The 23,256-nt window shown below is 54.9% G+C and overlaps 2 protein-coding genes across 7 annotated transcripts; both read left to right on the forward strand.

Moving 5' to 3' along the window:
- Positions 1 to 3,224: 3,224 nt before the first annotated feature.
- Positions 3,225 to 17,007, forward strand: HOXC6 (homeobox C6). Of its 6 annotated transcripts, none has more exons than XM_027106500.1 (3): positions 3,225 to 3,865; positions 8,751 to 15,116; positions 15,815 to 17,007. In XM_027106500.1, the coding sequence occupies exons 2-3, from the start codon at positions 14,717 to 14,719 to the stop codon at positions 16,144 to 16,146; spliced, it is 732 nt and encodes a 243-aa protein (XP_026962301.1). In that variant the 5' UTR covers positions 3,225 to 3,865; positions 8,751 to 14,716; the 3' UTR covers positions 16,147 to 17,007. The 6 variants fall into 6 exon arrangements, with proteins under 6 accessions (XP_026962301.1, XP_026962307.1, XP_026962306.1 ...); XM_027106506.1 differs by having other exon boundaries at positions 3,247 to 3,865; positions 14,771 to 15,116; positions 15,839 to 17,007; XM_027106505.1 differs by lacking the exon at positions 3,225 to 3,865 and adding an exon at positions 4,061 to 5,945 and having other exon boundaries at positions 14,891 to 15,116.
- Positions 17,008 to 18,043: 1,036 nt separating this feature from the next.
- HOXC5 (homeobox C5) lies at positions 18,044 to 21,627 on the forward strand. Its single transcript, XM_027106508.1, has 2 exons — positions 18,044 to 19,851; positions 20,551 to 21,627. Exons 1-2 carry the CDS (start codon positions 19,398 to 19,400, stop codon positions 20,763 to 20,765), a joined length of 669 nt encoding a protein of 222 aa, XP_026962309.1. The 5' UTR covers positions 18,044 to 19,397; the 3' UTR covers positions 20,766 to 21,627.
- The last annotated feature ends 1,629 nt before the right edge of the window (positions 21,628 to 23,256 follow it).

The following is a 23,256-nucleotide window of genomic DNA, read 5'->3' on the forward strand; positions in this document are numbered from 1 at the left end:
ACTGGCATGCCAACAGCATGGGCCCACAGTCTGAACTGCGAATGTGGCCAGCACAGAGCCGTCGCTGTCACCTAGCCCGCTTACACTTACGCCAGCCTCTGTTCTGGCTGTTTCAAGCCCGCTCCTGGCTTCACCTTGGCAGTGGGGCAGCCCGCCCTGCCCTTATAATGTGGCTCAGTTGGCCTGGGTTGGGGGCTGCTGCTGAGTGTACAGTCCCCCACCCCAGCCACAGCGGGGAAAGGACAGTCTTCATTGGACTCCTCATTCCCCAAAATAAAGGGTCGAAGGCTAAGGCACTCGGGGGGGCAAGGTGGCTCTCGCTCCTCCCTGGAGGGTCCTAGACAGAGAAATCTGTTTATGCCAGTAAGATCCTGGTCAAATAATACCAAATTCCAGAGATACAAGTCATCTGATTCAGTCATGAGAGGGGGAGAGGGGAGGGGAAGGGATCTTCTGGTCTTAAAAACCAGACCCCCAAAGACTGAAATATTTTTGAGGCCAGATCCTTCTCTCTGTCTCTCTCTGTCTCTGTTCCCTGGTCAATGATTTTCCCAGACTTAGGCCCAGGTCGACTCTAGTTTTGTGTAATTTCACCCGCATCTGGGTGCCTGGCTCCCACTCAAAGTGGTTCTGAACACAGGATTGGATCAGGCGTCATTAACGGGGGACTCCTGCGGCCCCAGCGAGGCTGCCAATTGGAAGCGCAGGCTGCAGGCAGCCGGGAACAGCTTTGAGCAGCTCTGGGGGAAATGTTTCGGAACCTGGGGTCCCTGCTGCCAGCCGCGGGGCATCCAGGTAACCCCGTCTGCTGCGGGAAACACCGGCAACCCGCCGGGGAGGCCTGAAAAGAGAGCATTTCGCTCCGACCTCAGGCCTTCCCACAGGCGTCCACACTCCGAGGGCCGGCGAGGGCCGTTTCATTTTTAAATGTGGACTTCTGATTGCTATTAATACAAATCGCTGGCCCGGTAGCCGAGTGGGTTGACCCTACACTAAGTGGCTTCGAAGAACCTCGCCGAATTTTCGCCACACCCAATGTCCCATTCAACCCCGGCCGTGTAGTGCTGGTGGCCCCAAGCCCGGCGTCGGAGGGCTGGGTGCGTCTGGCACCCGGCATCGCTTGACATGCGAAGCATCGGGTGGGCCAGATCAAGAGAGCTCCAGCCGCCCCCTCTTGCAGCACCCGACTCCCCACCCCTGGTGCCCACCGCCTCTGTTTTCTCGTTTGGAGAGAAAAGGAGGCAAAACCCATTTTATGGGGGGACTTAATTGCGAGCGGGTTGCACTCTCTTTGGAAACGCGTCCTCCCAAATGCTCCCGCCGTCCCATTACCGGAATGAGGACCATTCGGCTGCAGCAGATAGGACATTCTCCCATTCTTTACTTGTTTATTAGCCAATCAAAGTGGCTTCCGAAAGCTATTTGTGATTTGTGAAAAATAGTATCTTTCAAACTGCTGAGTCGAAGCAGCTCGCTCATTTCGCCCTACATTTATTATTCTAACCCCAACCGTAGAGAAGGGATAATGCAGCTATTAAGTTGGGGGGCAAATTCGTTTCTCTGGCATTTTTGAAAATTCTCGGCATTTTTTCTCCCTCCCCACTTCACTGCAGAGGCCAAGGGAGTAGCGGGCCCGCAGGGGATCTGGGGGGTGAGGGAGGTAGTGAGTGCCCTAAAGGGTTCTTTGGGAGAGATGGGAGCATGGATTGCCCTCCCCAGCCTCAGCTTCCCTAAATGAGATGCCCCACTGGCCGCGTGTTGGCTAGAGAGAGTCACCCCGCCCCAGTTAAAGTGAACTCAGGACAGGTTATGCCACAGACTAGAAGTAAAATTTCCGGTGAACTGCCCGCAGTGCTGCCCCATTCTCCCCTCGGCCCATTGTGAGAAGCTGGGCCAGCGCTTCCTTGTCGTAATTTTTAACTACCTGTTATAAAATTTATGGGTGGGTTTGTAAAAGGAACGAGGTCTCTGCATCCGGCTGAGGGAAATGCTTCTCTTACTGTGGAGGAAGTTTGGGGAGGGGATGAGGGACCCCCTGTTGGTTGGGGTGGGGGCACCCAGCCACGGAAGTTCCCATGCCAGCTTAATTTGGGACCAAGGGAAGAACTTTACGCCTTCAGATCTCCAGCTGGTGGGGAAAGTGGCTGGGCTGCGAATGGTTGGCAAATAGTCTCTGTGGGGGAATTTATTCTGGGCTCCCCCACGCTGGAGTCATCGCCAAAATCAGGGGTCTGGAGTCTCGGGTGCTCGGTGTTTAGCATGGAAGGTGGAATTTAGAGAAGAATTGGTTCTTTTTCAGAGCCTCCAAGGTGTGTCCCAGCTGCCCAGACACCAGAATTTTTCTGAAAAAGGCAGGTGGGTGTGGGCCACCTGATAAGACAGAAAAGGCTTCACATGACCATGCACCCAAAGGAAAAAGAAGTAGGAGCCAAGATCGTGGGCCTTTATTTTATTTTTAATTCTAGAAAGATTAGGAGGAAGCTGCCGTCTGAACCTAGGAACTGAGGAGACCTGACACTAGGGATGGTCTTGGGGAAAAAATGTCATTCGTTTTCTCTGAGAAAGGAACCTGGGGATGACGGGCGCTTTGGGGGTTCTAGAGGCTGCCCCCGCTTCCCATCCCTCCTGCTGCCTCCGCAGGACTGCCCAGGACCGGTCTCAACCCTCTCTGCTCTTCAGACCGTGGCCAGGTCAGGCTTGGGTATGAGGCCTCCAGCCTCCTGCCCCTCCCGTTCCCAGCTGGGGTGGAGTGGGGGGGGGGCTTCCCGGACGCCCCATTGGGAAGGATGTTGTTCTCTTCCTAGAAAAAACAGGGGTGGGGAGGGAGCAGGGGTAGGGAGTGAATCCCTTCTCAGTCCCTTCACGCCGCCGCCGGCACTGCCCCAATGCCACAAACCTTTGCAAAGCTTTGGTTCTGCCAGAGCCAGCCTTAATACCCCATTTATTAAGGAAAATATGTAAAATTCGGTATGGCAAAGGGAGGCAGCCGACTCAGCGGCCAGAATCCTTCCTTCTCTCCTGTCAAGTTCCCCCGTTGCCCTTTCCGCGCTAGCCAGGAGCAGCCCGGCCCGTGGGGAGTGGACGGTGGGTGGGGGTGGGGTGGGGGTCTGGGGATGCTCCCTCTGAGAGAGAATTGGGTAAACATGGCGACCGTGGCGCCCATTTGCACACGCTACACAAATGCATCGCATTCCCGGTTGTTTGCAGAAAATTTACAGCTGAGTAATAAAAGTTTACGATCGACTCACAAGTTGGATTGGCCACAAGAAGTCATGTGGATTCCATCCATGAACGTGAACTTTTTATTGTGGTTTGTCCGTTCGGAGCGCTCCGCAGAACAGTCCTCCCTGTAAGAGCCTAACCATTGCCAGGGAAACCTGCGCTGGGCGCTCCCTTCATTACCAGTATTTTTTTTTAATTAATCTGATTAATAATTATTTTCTCCCCTCATTTAATTTCTTTCCTCCCAGATGGAGTTGCTGGAAGCTGGAAGCACCTGGGGAGGGGGGTGGGGGGAGAGGCAGGAGTAGAGGACACCCCTCTCTCCCTTCCCGACCCTCTAGCCCCCCAAGGGGCAGGAGGAATGCGGGAGCAGTTGAGATAGGGAGCTGCAGCTGCCTCCGCCCCTCCCCTCTCCCAGGCTCTCACTCCTGCCTCCTTCTCGCAACTCTGCTTCAAATTTATTTGGCTTTTTGATTATTGGGACTACTCTTTTTTATTTTTAAATTTATATAAAGTATATATATGTATGTGGAGCTGAAGCAGTCTCGGCAGCGGCACAGAATGAGGGAAGACGAGAAAGAGAGAGAGTGGGAGAGAGAGGCAGAGAGAGAGAGAGGGAGAGGGAGAGTGACAGCAGCGCCCGGTAAGTGTTTCCTTATTGGTTCAAATATGTAACTAATGGTCCGTAACTGGGTGGCGGTTTCAAGATAAGGACAGCAGCGGCTTGTCTTGGTTAGAGAGGAGAGGGGGCTGGCGAGAGGGTTAGAGGGTGGGCGCGTGGGCAATTATGGGGGGGGAAGGGGAGGGAGGGGAAGAAATTGGGTTAAATTGGAATATGGTAGTGGGGGAAGTGTATTGTCCTTATGTCACTGTACGCTGAAATTGGGGGTCGGGGGGCACAGGACTGCACCGGTGGGGCTCAAGGCCTGGGTCTAGTGCGCGGACCATGTCCCTACGTTTTATAGATCTGCGGCCTCTTGGCTAATGGGACTGGGACAGAGGGGGCCCGGAGCTCAAACTTCAGGGCAGGAGAGAGAACCTGTAGGCTGTAACCATTGCTCCCTGAGCAGAGTCTGCCCCCCCAACCCCCAAACAAACTTTCCAGCGCCCCCTCCCTGCTCCGCAGCCTCCTCCCTGTCTCCGGGAGAGCGCGACCGCTAGAGCTCACACATGCGCAGTGCGGGCCCAGGGCCGGGCAGATGAGCAGGAAGAGAGCGCAGCTAGGCGGGCGGCTGGGCCTGTTAATTGGCAATTAGGGGGGAGGCTGGTGGCTGGTGCGCGTCGGCGGAGGGGAGAGCGTCTGCCCACCCCTGCTCCCACCCCTGCTCCCACCCCCACTCGAACGGATGGAAAGATGGGAGGTGCTCTGCACTGCGGGTGGACGGGTGGGGGTGGGGCTGGGGGACTCGGTACTCGGTACTCAAAAGCCATCTTGTGCTTGGAGAAAGGGGGCCAATCTGCCTTCTCTCCCCGCGGCCCGGAGTCCCCCACCCCCAGCCGCCGCCACCCCACCCAGGATATCCACTGGGCTGCTTCATCCGCGTCGCCTGGCTGCTCTGGGCTGGAATCTGCCCTGTCTGGGGCGTAGGTGGGAATTGGGGAGGCCCAAGGCACAGGACCAGGCCTCGCTGGCGGGGCCTCCTGGGTGAGCGGAGACAGTGCGGACTCAAGGCACGGCTGGCTCATGGGATAGGGACGTCAGAATTGGGCGGCCTGGAGGGTCCCGGGCGCTCGGGAGCTTCTTAATAATTGGTGCTAATGGCGTGTTGTATAGTCCTAACCCAACACACATGGTTTCATAACACAGTGGCTTAATTTCTTCCAAATGTACGTAGCCCTGAATGTGTTGCAGCTTGATACATGACCCCGCCCTGCTCCCTGGCCTGGGTCCGAGGCGGCACCTATATGTGTGAGCTTCTGTTTATAAAGGGCGGTGATGCACACACAATCGCTTACACACCCAGGCAGACACACCCCAGAGCTGGGGGAGGGGGGTGCATATTCCTGGAGAGATCCGAGAGTCTGGGGGCCAGAGTCCCCTCCAGTCCGAGCCAAGAGCACCCACCCCCATCCTCTTCCAACCGCGCGACTGGGCTTCTCCGCCAAGCCCGAGTGGGGGAGGGGATCACTCCTCGATTTCCTGTTTAAACCCCGACCGGTCGCCTGGTGGGGGGGGAGGGGGTGGATAACCTGTTTTTATCAAATTCTTAAAAATATAATTCGACTGCATTCAAATCAAACCCCTTGGGCCCGAGTTGACGGTGAATCTTCCCTCCCCTACCCCCACAATCCCCTTCCCTTCCTCTCCTGCCCCCCCCAAAATTCCCCTTTCGCAGCCGACATAAAGGCCTAGGAGGTATTCTCCCGGGGGAAGAAATGGCATTTTCTCTCCCCCTTCCACCCCCCACACCCAGTAGGACTTGTGTGTGTCGGCAGAGGCGTCTGCCGAGGGGCTAATTTCGCGTTCCTTGTTTACGATCGAGAAAAGCGCTTTGGCTCTTCCCAAATGGGCCCAGCCCGCCGCCTGCTCCGGCGGCCGCGCGCTCTCCCGCCGCTCGGCGCGGCCCAGGGGCTGACGCCCCGGAGAGCCAGGCTGCGGCCGCCGAGGCCCCGAGTCCGTGCGACCTGCAAAGGGCAAGGGGAGTACAGTGGGCCAGTGGAGGGGCCCCGGAAGCCTGAAAATGGGAGCCTTTCTCCTGGCGTACTGTGGGAACCGCCGATCGGTGAGGCCTCTATTTCTCTTTCGCTGTATTTTGTCTGCCCCCACCCCTGCAGATGGCCGCACTGATTTGCTGGGGGACGGTGGGGGGGGGGGAGTACGGACAAGTCTCCTTTGTTCACCCCTGAGGACAACAGTTTCTGGAGAAGGCCTCTCAGGCCAGTAGGGGTTCACCTGGAATACTAGAGGGCCCCCCTTCCTTTGGAGGGGTGGGCCTGGGCAAGGCTGGGGTATTCCCCTCGGCCTACAGGGATCTAACCGAACGTGGCTGGTGAGACTTCAGCGTGCTAGGGTTCGTGGTTGTCGGGTTAACAGCACCGTCCTGAAATGTCCTTATATAATATTTTTATCCGTTGATTTTCTGTCCCTTCCTGGCTAGGGTCCCGCAGGCCCTCACTTCCTTCACCCCTAGACTCCTCCTCAGGACACAGATGCAGAGACAGCATAGCAACAGTGACTGGCCCTGGTTTTCTGTGTTCTAGTCTGGCCAGGGAAAAAACCCAGCCCCAGATGCCAGCCCCTTCCTTCCCTCCTTACTTTCGATTTTCTTTCCCTTCTCTCTTTCCCTCGATGGTGCTCAAACTGAAACACAAGAGGGGCCACCCTTGGCAGCCCTCAGCCTCCTTGCAGGCCAGATTCCCTGTAGACAAGGTCCTTAGAGAGGGAGAGCACTGCTGTGATTGTCTAATAATAGCCCGGGCAGCTGAGAATAGCATCAGGCTCAAGGACTCTGCACACCCAGAACTAAGGCTGGACAGAAGCCCTGAGTCTGTGGGTCAGGGTCTGGTGACACTCCCTGGAGCCCAGGGCCCCCAGCAGTCTCCTCTGAGCCCACTCTTTTGGGCACTTCAGGCCTGCCCCTTACGGGGCTTTGTCAGTCCTGCCACGGGCTGTATTTCATGCACCAGCTCCTAGCTAAGGAGAAATGGGCAAAGCAAACCCTTTCTCTCCCTGGTCTGACAGTTGTGATCCCCACGAAGAATGAGACCTTGTTTGGAGGAGGCGGCCTTGTTGGGTTGGCTGTTGTGTTCCGAAACCAGACTTGGTAGCTTTATACATTTATTAGGTAGAGGCTGAAATGTACAGGCGCAGACTTACGCATGAATACGTACAGACTCATACTTCCTCAATGGTTAATTGTATATAGCCATACCTGTATTCACTCAAACACCGTTTTATGTGCCTGCGAAATTTTGTTAGCCCTCACTAGATGGGCATGGGCTCAAGGAGGCACTGGGTGCCCTCTGTGCGTGCTCTGCTGAAAATGTGTTCGTGCTGGAATCGGAGTATGTGGGTGTCAGTAACCAAGGGATGCCACAAAGGCTTTCTCAGACCTTATTGCCTTCGCTGTCCAAGTAGCTGGGCTGGGGAAAGACTGACTCCCTTCTGCTTTCTCTCCACACCTCCCTGCAATCTTCCCCAGCTCAGGACCCTTTTAGCAGGGGAACCCGGTTGTGTTGAAAGTGAGTTCGGTGGGAAACTTTCATGGGTGAGGTAGGCCTGTGAGCCGTTCTGAGCAGTCGCTGGGCCCTGGTGCTTGAAGCCTTGCTGAGGTGGCAGAGGGGATTGGAGTGCTTAATAAGGTGGCCTCTGGGCGGTGGTCTGGGGCGGCTGCCAGCTAGGGTGCCTGGAGAGGCCGCGGGGAAAGCCAGCCAGACGGGTAGGGGTGTGGTGAGCATCTCTCCCCCGCCCCTGCTCGCCCTGGCCGCTCATGGGGCCCCAGCTTTGCCTGTGTCATCTGTGGGGCAGATTAGGGGCTCTCTAAGTTCCCCAAATACCCAGATCTGGTTACCGGTGGGACTTTATTTTAATCCTCTCTGCTACCTAAACCGGGGAGATGGCTGATGGGGCAGAAGCTGGGTCTGACCGCCTGCAGGCTTAAAGCACTGAGTGTGGGCCAGGGCTGGGAATTAACCAGCCTTCTTTCTCTCTTCTGGGCCCAGGGAAAGACAGAGTGGGGTGGGGGGAGTATAAATGTCCATTAAAATGCCCAGGAAAGAAAGTAAGGACGGGAGATCACCTCCACTCCCTAGGTGATCAGGTTTCTCCCCAGAATCTCCTGTCTAGACTTACTGCGGGTCCCGAGGCGTGCAGCTCTCTCCCACCTTCTCTCCACCAGCACCAAGGGCGGCCTTGAGCTTTTAGGCCTGGGCGGCCCCCGGGTGCCAGGGTGACATTACCCCCAAAGTGTGCTCCTCGCCCGGCCTCTGCCAGGCGCCGCAGCCGCCCCTGTTTATTGTGTCTGTGAGGTGTTTACTTGTTTTGTCTGCTGCCACCCTGCGTCAGAAACCCGCCAAACCAGCAAACTCACCCCGGAGAACAAAGTACAGCGCTATCCTGAACTCCCTCCCCTTTCCGGCACCCCGCTCCCGCCATTACCACCTCCCTCACTCTCCCTTTCCGAGGGGAGGAAGCAGAAATCATCCTAAAATAGGGCAGCTGTTTATAGGGTGGGGGGAATTATGGGGACACCATAAACCTCCGGGTGTCCCGGTGGTGGAGAGACAGAACAGCCTCCAGCTTTTCTTCCTTCCCCCTGGCAACTGCTTGGTTGAGGGGGGCCACACTCATGGAGAAAGCTGAGTCCCCCTCACCTCACTCCTTTCTGCAGGAGTTTTCCCTGAGACATAGGTTGTTGGGTTTTTAAATCAGGGTAACGTTGGCGGATTCATAAAGCTAGATAAAGCATGTCGCTCTCCCCTCACCCTCCCTTCTCCTCAGCCCCCCAAAATAGCAGTGAATTTAAGCAAATCCTACAAAATTAAATTGCCCCTTCACTAAAGATCCTATAAATCTCCAATCCCACCAGGTGTAGAGTCGGAGAGGCCGCTGTTCGCCTCTAATTTTGCTCCTGGCTATCAAATCTGAAAGAGTCTCACTGAAGTAAGTAATATTCTAGTTTCTGAAATCAATCTCCCCCCTCCCCATCTCTCTCCCTCTTTTCGCCAGCGCAGATTAAATGGTTCTTTTAGGTCTGCAAACAATAAAGGATAAAATTATTTATAGGGAAATGAGGATGATGTTTCATTGTTGGCTTATTGTTCTAGAACATAATAACATTTTATTTTCAAGTGGGAAAACTTAGACCAGGGGAAGAAGGGGAGAGCGAGAGACAAAGTGAGGGGAGGCGGGGAACCACACACAGAACCTAGCCGTACATAACTTTTATGACATTTACAATTTCCTCGTGACAACTCGCTGTGACGTCATAAATGCCTTGTTCTTGAACTTTACAATTTTCATAAACCTCCAAAAGGGGTCCAAACAGTGCTCGGCGTGGAGGGGTATAAGAGAAGCCAGGAAGTTGGGGATCCTTTGCCCTTATTCTGGGGGCCAAAAATATTCTGGATTTTCCTTTTCCCTCCTGGGCCAAGGACGGCTACTTGCTTTCCCTCCCTGAAATGTCACTCAGAGTTCCCTCCCCATTCCCAGTGGGGATGAGATACTATGTCCGAAGTCTCTCTGTATGCCCCCGCCTCAGCTGATGCTCAGCTGCTTGGGATAGAGGTGGGAGGCTTGGCGGCCAGGCGCCCAAAGCCAAAAAGGATTTCTTCCAGAGGGAGCCGAAAGGGGCTCAGGGCTGAGTGTTATGGGACAGAGATGCTGAGGACGTATTTTACTTTTGAACCTTCAGCCAGAGAAGTGAATTGAGAAGCCGAACAAATGCCGGTGTGGGAGTTTGTGTCTGCTAATGGTAGCAGCATTGAGTGGAGTGGTGATAAGGAAAGGTCAGGCAGAAATCTGGACAGAGAGAGGGAAAAGAGAAAATATGACGTGAGTTAGCGGCGGCCCTCCAGGTACCTTTCTCCTCTGTTTAATTGTAAATAAAGCAAAAGCAGCTTGGGCAGCCTTTCAACGGCTCAGCTCAAAAGCCCAGGCCTCTGAGGTGTTTGGGGCAGTTCTCAGGCACTTGACATGCCCCCATCTGGCCTTTTCCTCCTTCCCCCCTCCCTGCTGACCCCCAACTCCATTCAACTAGCCAGCCTGGGCCCTGTCCCCAGAATATCAGCACCCCCAAATGGGATCCATTTCCGGGTTGGGTGTGTCAAATTTCACTTTTCTCCAAGTGTTTCCATGCCTGAACTTTGCAAGACGAAAGAGCATTCTTTTTTGCAATGCAATGTGTGTATGGGGAGGTATGAGCTCAGACGATTTCCCCACTAGATCTTTGAGAAGCTGGGGGCTCCTTGCGTCAGCTCTGTTTTGGTCTCCCCAAGCAGACACAGTTCCCCGTGTTCAGGCTATCTGGCAGACTAGGAAACTCTCTCTGCAGTCCTTTTACTCCGGATTCTGTGGAGATCAAAGGAGCTCGTACACAAAACACTAGGCATTTGGAGTAGGATTTATTTTCTTTAATTTTTAAATTAAAAAAAAATCCAATCATAAGTCAGTCGGGCCAACTGAGCAGTCACTCTAGAACAGCAAAGCCTTAACCAAACAGTGCTATTGTGAGGTGAGCTGAACAATTTGAAACTCGGCTTTCTCGGCAAGAGGGATTTCAGCCTTCGCCCAGTGGCACAAAAGGGACCAGTGGGGCAACGGCTCCTCTCCCGCCCTGGAAGTCGAGGATTGAAGGGGTGGGTCGGCAGCTATAGTGGTTTCCAGGCAGACAGGCGCTCAGGCCGAGTGCTGAGTCCTGCGGCTCCAGTGCCCACGTCCCTGAGCAGCCTCCAGAGGCGCCGAGCTGTAGTTGGTGGCGCCGGCAGCCAGGAATGGAGTGTGTGTATCTGTGTGCGAGGCTGGGTGAGTCACAGACATCGGTGCAGAGTTGGGGGATCTGGGGAGAGAGAGAAGACTGGCAGAATACGAACTAAGCAGGACCTCTGGAGAAGATTGTCCCCCAATAAAAATTCCAGATCTCATCCCTCTCACTTCAGATACCCTTACCCAAGAAATTAATATATTTCCCAGAGCAGAGTGGAAAGCAAAGGCAGGCAAGATGAGGCCTGCCCATGGACCCCTCCAGGGCCAGCGTCCAGTCCCAGCCACCCTCTCCCCAGTTCAGAGCTACACAGGCCCGCAGCCCCCAGCCTGGAGTGGGGTAGGGCTGGAGTAGGAGCCCTGTACTTGCCCTGGGAAACCCTCAAGTGCCCAGCCTCCAATGCAACTTTGGGGACTCCAGACCAATGACTGCCCCCCACTCAGGCCCAGGGCACCTACTGTAAGTTCTCTCCTATAACTAGCACTCATGAAAAGCATGTGTTTTGGATGGGGGGGGGTGGCTGAAACAGGGAGCGGGCAACTTTCCGCCTTTATTCCTTTTCTGTGTTTTTGGAATTCTGTTTTTGAATCCACTAATTCCAACTCTGAAAGCGAACCGCTCTTTCTGCCAAACCCCCGCCGATGCCTGATTCCGGAGGCAGAAGGGGACAGACCAAGTCGGAGACCTATGGGCCTGATGGGGGGTGTTCTCTGATTTCTCTAGGCTTGTTTTATAGAAACAAAGAACAAGTTCTCGCCCCTCCTTCCCAGGACTTGTGCATATTTACAGAGCTCAACTGCAGTTTTAATAAAACATCTGTTCTTGCTTCTGCTGATGAGTTTCCATAATTGTTTTCAGACAAATTTAACAGGAAAATATAAATACATTTAGAAAAACCCAAGTCCCAGCTTTCCCCCCATAGACAGTTTGTTCTTTCGCCAAAAAATTAAAATTATCATGAAATGAAAAAAGGAAAATATAATCCAATGGAGGGAAGACCCGGCTTATCTGACCTGCTCTCCCCCCTTGGAGCGAATCCTTCCAGCAAATTTCAGCTGCATAATTAAAGATCCAACTGAAAGAAAAAGGCTTCATTCCTCAGGAATGAAAGGTGATGGGGGAAGAGTGTGTTGGAAATTAATTTTGCTGAAAGTCTTTAAGCAGTAGGTGATCTTATTTGTATTTCTGCTTCCCCTTCTCCCCCCGTCCAGCATTTCTGCCTCTTTCCCCCAGCAGCTGGTTCCTGTTCATTATAAATCGGTGAGACCTTTCAGTCTCTGCCCTCTGTTTAGGGACGTAATAAAACACTTAACTTTCCAGGGCTGAGACTTACATTCTGTTCCTCAGGTCGCCCACCCCCGCGCCCACCGCTTTTAGGCCCTAAAGGAGACTCTCCCCAACTTTGGGGCCCCTTTCCCCTCCAGACTTTGTTTAGGAGGGGCTCAAGGAAACCCAGGCATCCTTGCTGGGGAGCTGCAGCACATTTCCCCAGAAGCCCCTTCTTTCTTTCAAGGTCCTTCCTTCCCCCACCCACCCATGAAAGAGATTTTAAAATACGTAGAAAATCAACACTCATTGAAAGCGAAACCTCATTAAGACATCCTATCTTCCATCATTCAATTTGTTGTACATTGCAACAATTTAATATCTTGAAGGAAATATCACTGACATGATTTATCCCTCTAGCAATCTCTCTCTGAAAAGGAGGTGGGGGTGGGGAGGGAATTTACTCTCTCTTCCGGCCTCTTTTACGTGTTACACTGCTACCCTTAGGGCAGAATTGAGGATGGGAACTCTGAGAGCGGCTACTTGTATCCAGGGGTGCACTGACTTGCTCCTTAGTTCAGCCCCCTCGGTCTTCCACCCCTTCCCTAGTTCTCTCTCCCTCTCTCTCTTGCCCTCCAGGGGGCCTGGAGCCCCAGCCAGCTGTTGGAAACCACTGCCCAGGCATGCCACGAATTCAATTCGAGGACAGCTGGATTCTAGAGCGAAAAGCAGCTCACGCTGGTGTCTGTTTGTGTACCTGCCATGGCACCCCAAAATGAGACAACTCATCTAAAAATTTCTTCCTTAATTTAAGAATCCTCCTCTACGCTTCACCTTCATCTCCTTGGGGAGAGGAAAGTATGGTCCAAGAGGGGGAACCTTAATAACTATAGGGGCCTTCCCCCTGCCCTCCTAAATACCAACACATTTCCCTCCTTTCTGAAGGACTGGGGCTGTATTTTTAAAAGCCAACACAAATTGTCTCGCAGGAAGACTCTTCCATCCCGTAACGAGGTTCACGTATTAACTAACATGTTGTCTCCATCAGCTCCTACACAGTCTGCTTTTGGGTTCGAAACTTTATTTTTCCCCCCTAGCGACACTCCAGGGAAACCTTAACGTTACAGCAGATGAATAAACGAGTTTTTTTCCCAGCGTAGTCCCGTTTATGGCTTTATTGCTACCCATTGATTACTCCGCTTTGTTACACAGAAGGAAAAGATCATAAAATCCGGAGACATCCGGGTTCTTGTTATAGCCAGTTTCCCCCACCACCACCAAAAAATGGTGAGGCGAAAATATGAGCTTCCACTGCTCCGCTCGCTTGCCCCACTGACCCCCTCTTTCTCAACTCAAAGCATTTTCAGCCTATGTTACGATATCAACATAAGTTTGGATTAATCAGGGGGAAAAAAAAAAAGAACATCTGCACACCTTCCGCTGTTTCTGTTTGCCCACTGCGGCGCCCTCAGAAGCCTCGGACACAGCCGCCTTTTCCTAACCTCTTCCTTATTCTCAGCCCCCAGGTGGGAAGAAAATGGAGGCAGGGGGCTGCTGAGAGGCCCGGCCCCACTAGGTGTGGCCGGCCCTTGGGTGAGAGCACCCCGGGAAACCTTGGCTAGAATCTCCAAGCCCCAGAGCTCAGGTCCAGGGGCACCTCCCTTGGCAGGACAGAGAGTCCGAGGGGGCAGGGGCTTCTGACCTGGGCAGGGGCTTTGAGCCTGCAAGACACTCAGTATCCATCAGAACCCCGCCGGCCTTCTCCTTCTGGCTGGATCCTATGTGAATTACCCCAACGGCCCTGGCTGGCTCTAAATCATAAATTCTCACCAACATAAACAGGAGTTGATGTGTCTAGAAAGACTCTCAGAGTTCTTTCTTCTTCCTTTTTTTCTCTCTCTCCCACCTTTTACTTTTTCTCTTCCTTTCCTATTTATTTTTAAAATAAATCTTCCCTTTTAGGCAAAAATGCTTTATGAGTTTCCCCCAAAAGGGGTCCTGAGGAGGAGGTAGACGGGGCGGGGGGGGGGCTAGGAGGAAGAGGAAGCAGATGCATGGCTGCTTTGCACACCTCAGCTCTGCCACTGCACCCTGATGTCTCACTCTTTCCCTCTTTAGACTTAGGGGCTCCCCACATGCTCCCTCCACCCCAGACTCTCCTCCCTCTGAGCACCACGTTTTATGCAATTTCTTTCCACTTTTGATTTTTTTAAAAAAATTATTCGGAAAAGTATACTGGTTTAATGATGCAGACTCGCTCCATGGAGTATCAAGCCAGGATTTCCTGTAGGATTTCTGGGGATCTCCCTGAGCTGGGAGGAAGTTCCTCCCATGGAGAAATCAAGATGTAATTTTAGAAGGGGGCAGATATAAAAGATGAAATCAGATTGAAAATACAGGGATTTCTCCAGCCCTGGCTGTGGCTACAGCACAGCAAAGTTAGCTGGAGCTGAGAGATTTCCTGGGAGTGCAGCTCTCCTTTTCTGGGCCCCAAGGCCCTGCTCGGGGACATTCACCCTTCCTTCACCCTCAAATCAGTTCCCTTACGTATATATTTTTAAAAGAAATCCAAGTCTTACTTTCAAAGCACACACTTAGTCTCAACCAGGGAATCAACAGAAGCAGAAGCGATTTTTTTCCCCCTTCTTGACATCTGGCTTGCGATTGGCTGGGAGGGGGTCAGCTGACTTTGTCATTTTGTCTGTCCTGGATTGGAGCCGTCCCTATAACCATCTAGTTCCGAGTACAAACTGGAGACAGAAATAAATATTAAAGAAATCATAGCCCGACCAGGTAAAGGCAAAGGGATGAATTCCTACTTCACTAACCCTTCCTTATCCTGCCACCTCGCCGGGGGCCAGGACGTCCTCCCCAACGTCGCCCTCAATTCCACCGCCTATGATCCAGTGAGGCATTTCTCGACCTATGGAGCGGCCGTTGCCCAGAACCGGATCTACTCGACTCCCTTTTATTCGCCACAGGAGAATGTCGTGTTCAGTTCCAGCCGAGGGCCGTATGACTATGGATCTAATTCCTTTTACCAGGAGAAAGACATGCTCTCAAACTGCAGACAAAACACCTTAGGACATAACACACAGACCTCAATCGCTCAGGATTTTAGTTCTGAGCAGGGCAGGACTGCGCCCCAGGACCAGAAAGCCAGTATCCAGATTTACCCCTGGATGCAGCGAATGAATTCGCACAGTGGTGAGTTTTACAGCTCCGAGATATAAATTAAATAAACTGAACTGGCTTTATGACCGGCTTCCCTAGAAGAACGGGCGGAGAGAGTTTTTTATGGCCCCATAAAAACAATCACGCTCGTCTCCTCGCCGACGCCGAGACAGGGCCCCCTCTTCTGCCCCCTCTGCTCGCCTCCCGCTTGCTCGCAGGGGCCTGGCCCCCTCGGCCCCTGACGGATTGGAGGGCTCCAAGGCGAGCTGAGGGGGCAGGAACAGGGCAGGGGATGAGGGGAGGGGGTGGGGGACCCCCCAAAGTCGAGTCAGGCTGAGGAGAAGGGAGGGGGAGAGGAGGGGACAGAGAAGTGGGGAGAAGTTTCCAAGCAGCTAGGGCGCCTGGGGAGATGGGGGAACCCAGTCGTTCAGAAATGGGGCCCCATCCCCCATGTTTGGGATTTTTCAAAAATCAGCTTTTAGACTTGCAGCTTTCTGCCTGGTTCTGTCCCCCACCCTACCCCCACCTTTCTTTGGGACCCACCTACCAACCTGGCGTGGGGGGGGGACTGAATGAAGTTGGGATCCTGGCTGTAGTACCCCCAGTGGGGGTGGAGACAGGGCAGAGAGGAGAAGGCTGGAGGGGGCCCGTGAGTTGCTGGCCAAGTTGGGAGGGTCAGGGCTGTGCTAGGCTAAATCGTCTGCGGAGGATGCCTTGCTGATTGTTTTTAGTGTGTTTTGTGCCCGGATCTCTAGGGGTCGGCTATGGAGCGGACCGGAGGCGCGGTCGCCAGATCTACTCGCGGTACCAGACCCTGGAACTGGAGAAGGAATTTCACTTCAACCGCTACCTAACGCGGCGCCGGCGCATCGAGATCGCCAACGCGCTCTGCCTGACCGAGCGACAGATCAAAATCTGGTTCCAGAACCGCCGGATGAAGTGGAAAAAAGAGTCTAATCTCACGTCCACGCTCTCAGGGGGCGGCGGAGGGGCCGCGGTCGACAGCCTGGGCGGAAAAGAGGAAAAGCGGGAAGAGACAGAAGAGGAGAAGCAGAAAGAGTGACCAGGACTGTCCCTGCCACCCCCCTCTCTCCTGCTCCCTCGCTCCCCGCAACTCCCTCCTAATAACACACTCTGTATTTATCACTGGCACAATTGATGTTTGGACTTCCTGAGACAAAATTAGGGAGTCAAATATGGACCTGAAAAGTCAGCTCTGGACCCCCTCCCTCACCGCACAGACTCACAAGGCGCCTCCTCCTCTCCTGCTCCCTCGCTAGCTCGTTCTCGGCTCGTCTGCAGGCCCCTTCCCTCGCCCAGGCCTTGGGGCTCGTGCCTGAACCTCGCTTCAGACTCCACAGATCTCCCTCCAAACGATGACTTGGCCTCCCACCCTCTCGGCGCCCCCCACCCCCGCCCCCGCGCAGAGAGCCGGCTCCCGGGCCCGGGGGCCTCCGCTCCCAGGCCTCAGGGCCCGGCGTGGCAGCCGGGGAGGGCGGGAGGCCCAAGTAGGGCGCGTGGTGATCCCACAGCAACCCCCAGGGCCTGCCCGCAGCCCCCGCCCGGCCCCTCTGCCCCAGCAAATGCCCAGCCCAGGCGAATTGTATTTAAAGAAGCCTGGGGATCATTATGGCATATTACAAACTGTGACCATTTCTGTGTGAATATTTTTAGCTGTATTTGTGGTCTCTGTATTTATATTTATGTTTAGCACCGTCCGTGTTCCAATCCCATCTTAAAAAGGAAAAAAAAAAAAGAGGGAAAAGTACAAAAAGAGAGAAAAAATAGTGAATGACGTTTGTTTAGCCGGTAGGAGAAAAATAATAAATTTTAAAAATCCCGTCGTGTTACCCTCCTGTATAAATCCGACCTCTGGATCCGTTCTCGAATATTTAATAAAACTGATATTATTTTTAAAAGTTTATATCGGGATTTCTGTTACTTCGCCCGCCCTCCGGCCTCGGGGTGAAACTTGGAGCAGGCTCCCTGCGCTCTCGCGTCCGCCCGCCGTCTGCGAGCCCCCGGCCCCCTGCACGCGCCTCGCCCGGCCCGGCGCTCAGCCCTGCCTCCCGGTTCTCCCGGGGATCGCGCTGGTGGCTGGGAGGCCTCTCCGGGTTCCCCACATAGAGCAACGCCCTCGCCCCGCAAAAAGGGCCGCACGGGGTTTCGCTGGGGGTAGAGTGGGAGCCCGGGTTGGTCGGAGTGGTCTCCGGCCCCACACAGGCCTTTCTTCCTGCCTTTGGTAGTCTGGGGTCCTCGGCTTCTGAACCCCGGGCCCCAAAGGCCAGAAAGGACGCATTATCCAGGCCCCAGGTCACCCCCGCCCACTCCCCGGAGCGAGGAGGGAGGCGCCGCCGGAAGCCAGCAGGGCAGCCCCCGGCCCGCGCCAGGCCGACTCTTGCGAAACGTGGCGGAGGCGGAGAACCGAGGGAAAGAGGAGACCGCGGGACCCGAGCCCTTCGGCAGAGATTGAGCGATTCAAGGACATCTCGGAAAAGAAAGCCTGGAAACTGAGCTCTCCCCTGCTCTGGGACTCCTGACGTGGCCGGGACCAAATTCCTTCCTCCTTACAGCGCCAGCCCCAGTCTGGTTCCTTACTCTTTCTTCTCCCCTCAAACTAGGCCGGTGAGGAGCGCAGCCAGACCCTAGCCCTTCCCCAGCTCAGGCCTTCTCTCCTAAGCCCAGCCAGAGAAACCTGAGTGGACCTAGGGGGTGAGGTAGTGAGGGGGTCTCCCAGAGGGAAAAAGTCCGCCAGTTTTCCAGACCTTCCAGATCCCCCGCCAGCGCCCCTTCCAGCGCCTCTGCCAGCGGGGGCGGGAGGGGGGCTTCTCCTGGCCGGGGCGGATATTTCCCGGGGAGAGACAGGCAGGAAAGAATAAGACTTGGGGCTAGGGGAGGGGGGGATGTAAAGGGGCCGAATGGCTGCGGAGCCCCTGGTCACAGGCTGTGAAGGTGGCCCAGGCGCCTGCCCTGCCTACCCCCATCCCCCCACCCCCAGCTAGATCCTTTTGGACACCTCCAGATAGCTCAGAAATTGCTCTCCTGTGGACCTTCTGAACCCAAGTCCCTGGAAAGCCTGGTCCAGAGGCCTTTCCTCCAAAGGGCACAAAACAGGCCTTTTCCTCTGCCCTGCTCATATAATATTTGTGGAAGCTTGAATCTTGCTTCTCCATGCCCTCAATTAACATCTATTTTCCATCCAAAATACCTGGCATGGGTACCACACCAGGGTCATACCCAGGGATGCAGAGCAGTCCTCCAGTTCATTGTGTCTGGTTCTTTACCCACCCAGCTAGCCATCCACCCAGTCACACAATTGAAAATTGCCTTGTTGCTACTCTGGGGTCCCTGGCATGGTGAGGAGGCCTACTCATCTTCCCCTGGCTCCTCACCTCCAGGCTCATCCCAGAGTCCCCAGCACTCTCAGTCCCATGAGCCCCCTATCTAGTTCTGCCCACTCGGGACCCCTACTCCTGGGCATCCTGCCTACCTCTGCAGAGGCTGGGTTCACTTTCTCAGGCTGACAGGCACCTCCTCAGCAGTATCAGGGCTCTGGGGCCTCAAAGGAAAGGGACCTCGACCCTTGGTTTAGAGAACCTGAGATAAGCCCCCTCCGGCCTGGGTAGGGGCTCTCCTACCTCAATCCCCTTCCCTCAGCCATTTTTGAACATTGAAAGGCCCCGGGGTTGGGGAGGATGGGGCCATCCGTTACCCAAGAAAACCCCGAAAAAACAGAAAACAAAAAACCAAAAAACAGAACAAACCCTCTGTGCATCCTAGTGAAGCCTCATCTCCCCTTAAAATGAAATACAATTTAAAAGGCCATTTCAGTGGTTTGTTGCAGCAACACCCAGCTTCTCCTCTACAGCGTGGAAAATCCAGAGTCCTGAAGGCCAGCCAGCGAGCCAGGCTGCAATTCCTCCAAGGAGGCACCAGGTGTCGCTGTGGGCTCGTTGTCCCGCCTACCCCCCAATTCCAAGAACCTTTTTTTTTTTCTCCCCCTTCTCTCTCTTTCTCTCTCTCCCTCACTCCCTCTCCCCCTTGGTTGGGCTTTGCCAACATATCAAGATGCGTTTCGCCGGCTTCCATCACTAACCTCCCGGAGGTCATCAAGCCAAATTTATGAGTGGCCGCTCGAGTCACGTGACTCTATTTAAGGCTCCCTTATTTGGGAAGAGCGCATAGGATAAAGAAAGAGATATCTCCACCTATAAATTGTGCACTTTGGAGAACAAAAAACCCCTCAACTTCAAAGAGTCACAAATCACCCTTAATCAAAAAGGGTGCAGAATTTTTTTTTGGGCCCTCCCCGCCATGAGCTCCTACGTAGCCAATTCATTCTATAAGCAGAGCCCCAATATCCCTGCCTATAACATGCAAACTTGTGGGAACTATGGATCGGCCTCAGAGGTGCAGGCATCCAGGTACTGCTACGGCGGATTGGACTTAAGCATCACTTTCCCACCGCCTGCGCCTTCCAACTCTCTCCACGGGGTAGACATGGCTGCCAACCCCCGGGCTCACCCCGACCGCCCCGCCTGCAGCGCCGCGGCCGCTCCGGGACACGCTCTGGGCAGAGATGAAGCGGCTCCTCTGAACCCCGGGATGTACAGTCAGAAGGCGGCTCGCCCAGCGCTGGAGGAGCGAGCTAAGAGCAGTGGGGAGATCAAAGAGGAGCAGGCGCAGACAGGGCAGCCCGCCGGACTGAGCCAGCCACCGGCCCCGCCACAGATTTACCCGTGGATGACCAAACTGCACATGAGCCACGGTAAACTTTAGGACTTCATTTTGCGCGCTCGGGTCCGCCTGGGTTTTATAGGCCATGCGGGGCAAATAAAGAAAAAAAACCTGCGGCCATAAATTTTACGATCCAGGCATCAATGGCTCGTAAAACTGTCCACTAAAAGGCTTAGAGGCTGTGTGCGCCCAAATTTACGACGACATAATTGGATCATAGGAACAAAACGTGTATAAAAGGCAATATTCAATTTTGGGGGGAGAGGGAGGGAGTTAAAAAAATAGAGGGATCTGAAGGGTGAGGAGCGCGGGGCTCCAAGAGCGGGGATCCCCCCGCGGTCCCTCCTCCCTCCCTGCGGAGCCGGCTCGGCCGCCGCTTGCCGCTCCGGAAGATTCCAGCGACTTGGGAGGGGCGGGAGGGGGGTCCCCGGTGCTCGGATCTCGAGGGTGCTTATTGTTCGGTCCGAGCCTGGGTCTCCCTCTCCCCCCCACCCCCTCAGCCCCTCCGGCTGCTAAGTGAAGGCTACGGCGGAAAGTTTCCTGCCTGGGCGGAGGCGCCTCTCCCGGGGCCAGGCTGGGCTGGGCCGGGCCCGCCTGCGGCCCGCCGGGCCTGTCCTGCCCCGCTCGCGTCTTCTCCCTCCGGCCGCTGGTGGGGGCCTGGGGCTGGGATGGGGAAGCTGGGGCGCTGCACGCTATTCACCCCTTCCTGGCTTGGGGGTTTATATTCCAGAGACTGACGGCAAGCGGTCCCGAACCAGTTACACGCGCTACCAGACTCTGGAACTGGAAAAAGAATTCCACTTTAACCGCTACCTCACTCGTCGCAGGCGCATAGAGATCGCCAACAACTTGTGTCTCAACGAGAGACAGATCAAGATCTGGTTCCAGAACCGCAGGATGAAGTGGAAGAAAGATTCCAAAATGAAAAGCAAAGAGGCTCTCTAGAGGCAGCGGAGAGGCCCGCCGAGAGCACCCGAGCCCGCTTCGGTCCCTGCGCCTTTCCTTTTCGGTTTTCCTCTCTCGGTATAGGGCGGGGGCTGGGAGCATCGGCTCCCCGGCCTCACAGACAGAAGCTCTTTCCCTTGGCATTCCGCATCCCCACCGACCCCAGGTTCCCGCGTGGCTGCCCGCGCTGCCCGGACTCCCCTCGGTTCTGCTCAGCACCGAGGTCCCGGGGCAGGCTCTCCGCAGGATCCCCAGAGGGCTGTGGCATAGGGGCCGGTGCTGAGCGAACCCGGCCCGGGCTGCCTCTCAGGATTCCTGCCCCAGCGTGGCCGCCGGGGTTCAGGTGGGCCCTGCGGGCGCCTCAGGCCCCCCGCCGGGACCCTCCGGCCTCGCCCTCTCCTTTGTTCCCGGCTGCGGGCTCGGTAAGAGGACGGTTGTGCCTGGCGGAGTCCGGCACCAGACTTGGGGTGCTTCCTTGTAGCCGCTAAACTCGATGTTCATTTTTTAAATGATTTGCATATGAAAGGGGGAAGATGACTGTCTGCTTAGGGCCCCCTTGGTTGCCCTATGCTCTCCCAACCTGCGCCCCCCACCCCAAAGCCCGGGAACTTGTCCAGCCTGCGCTCTCTGCATGCCCTCTCAGGCCCCCAGCCTCAGACCGCTAGCTAGCTCAGCTATTGGGGTTCCCTGCTACTGGACCCCAGCAAAGGTCCTAGAGGCTCCTGGCTGCCCCAGTAGTCCCTGCCACGACGTTCGGTGTCCTTCTTCTCATCGCTGTTGTCCAACTATTTATTGACTCCAGGTCTTTCCTGAAACTATATTTTGTCATATCAAATAAAGACAAAGAGAGAACAGGACTAAAGATGCAGCGGCTCCTCTCTGTTTGGGGGGCATGTATTGGGGAAAATTGTCTAAATGGGCTATGGGGTGTTGGGGGAGGCCCACAGCCTTTAAGCCTCTCCTTTAAAAGAATTTTTAGGAGGCTCTAGGAGTATTGAGAAGAGGAAGGTCGAACTGAGCGTTTTTCCCAATCCTGGCTCCAAGAAGGACCTCTCGGGGAAGGGGAGGGCACCCAAGCCGTCTGTACTGGCTTTTCCCATGCTGTGGCTGCCCCAAGCATTCAGGCCTCCGCACCCACTCCCACTTTGGCTGGGTGGATATGAGGCCTCTAGACTGGCAGCGGCCCCACAGCATGCCAGAGCTAATCTGCAGGGACCAGGGACCCATGGCTCCATGGTGCTCAGACTCAGGCCCTTCTGGGCCCGTGCAGAGCTCTCTCAGGGCTACGTGGTGGTCCCCGGGCCTCGCTGGACATAGAGGAAGGGCTGAGCCCTCAGCCTAGGGGCCTATTTGGTCCCCAAAGGATGCTCAGAAAGAGTTGGTACTGCTCAGCAGAGGGGCGCCGTGGGAGGAGGTGTGTGAGCTTTCTAAGGCGGTGGGGAAGCAGTGGGGCAACCTGCAGTTTGTACCTCCCAGGCGGGAAATGTTCAGACTGTCTTCCCCACCTCCTAGGGCCTAGGGCTATGCAGGGCAATTAGCTGGGAAAGGAGCTGCATAGACCAGTGCCTGAGTTGGGTCTGTTTGCCATCATTTATCTCAGTCTCTGGGATTTTGTGTGGAGGGGGAGGGGGAGCTAAAGGGAAGGGGAAAAGGAGATAATTCAGGTGGTGCCTGAGGCTGGCCTAGGCCAAAGATCTGCTCCGCCCCAGGCTCCTGGGATGGGATGGGGGAGGAAGTACTTTATAGGAGAAACAAATGCGGGAAGGGTTCATAAAACTTTACTGCATTTCCTCTCCCGCCTCCCACGACGGGGTGATTTCCTGGAGCCAAGCCTAGGCCCCCCACACTGGGGGTGGGGGCCAGTTCAGGATCTGGGCTAGAAGTCTATTCCAGCAGCCAAGAGGGAAAGGGAGCAGAGCGGCTTTGGGGAGGGGCAAGGAGAATATTTATGATTATTAACGTTGATGTTCCTTGGATTTATTATAAGGACTGACTCCTCTGCATCCCACTGCCTAAGCTGCCAGTCTGTCATTTTTTTTTCTGAAAGACCCAAGAGCCTTGCCTCACCCCATGCTTAGCACGTAGGAGGTCTCCACACATGTTTCTTGAACTGCACCCATGGCTCCACCCTTCCCCTTCTCACTGCACTCAGGCCAGGTGAGGGAGCCTGTAATGTCTCTCCTCCACTAGCGCTCAGCAGTCAGCCCAGCCCTACTCCAGCTCATCTGTCTCCTTTCTCTCAAAAAAAATGTGTAATTTTCTTCAGGGAGTTAGTTTAATTTTTTCTCCATGCTGAGTAAAACTATTGGGCGAGCAGTGAAGCGTGGAGAAGCATTGGTGTGTCCAGTGGGTCACAGTTAACTAAGAAAGAGGTCGTGGTGCCCACCATCACCCACCCCAGCCTCCCTGACTGCCGAGGTCCTACGCTTCTTCCCTGGGGTTGAAGTGGGGTGGGGTGAGGGGATGCATCGCCCCTGGCCAGGGGTGGGGA

This window comes from Aethalodelphis obliquidens, unplaced genomic scaffold (genome assembly GCF_003676395.1).
Source record: "Aethalodelphis obliquidens isolate GAN/ISIS:26980383/991018 unplaced genomic scaffold, ASM367639v1 scaffold8, whole genome shotgun sequence".
Lineage (NCBI taxonomy): Eukaryota > Metazoa > Chordata > Mammalia > Artiodactyla > Delphinidae > Aethalodelphis > Aethalodelphis obliquidens.

Coding starts and splice junctions, on each gene's coding strand:
- HOXC6 (XM_027106500.1), top strand. CDS start 14,717: ATGAATTCCTACTTCACTAACCCTTCCTTATCCTGCCACCTCGCCGGG. Junction 15,117..15,814: donor GCGAATGAATTCGCACAGTG/GTGAGTTTTACA, acceptor GATTGTTTTTAG/TGTGTTTTGTGCCCGGATCT.
- HOXC5 (XM_027106508.1), top strand. CDS start 19,398: ATGAGCTCCTACGTAGCCAATTCATTCTATAAGCAGAGCCCCAATATC. Junction 19,852..20,550: donor CAAACTGCACATGAGCCACG/GTAAACTTTAGG, acceptor TTTATATTCCAG/AGACTGACGGCAAGCGGTCC.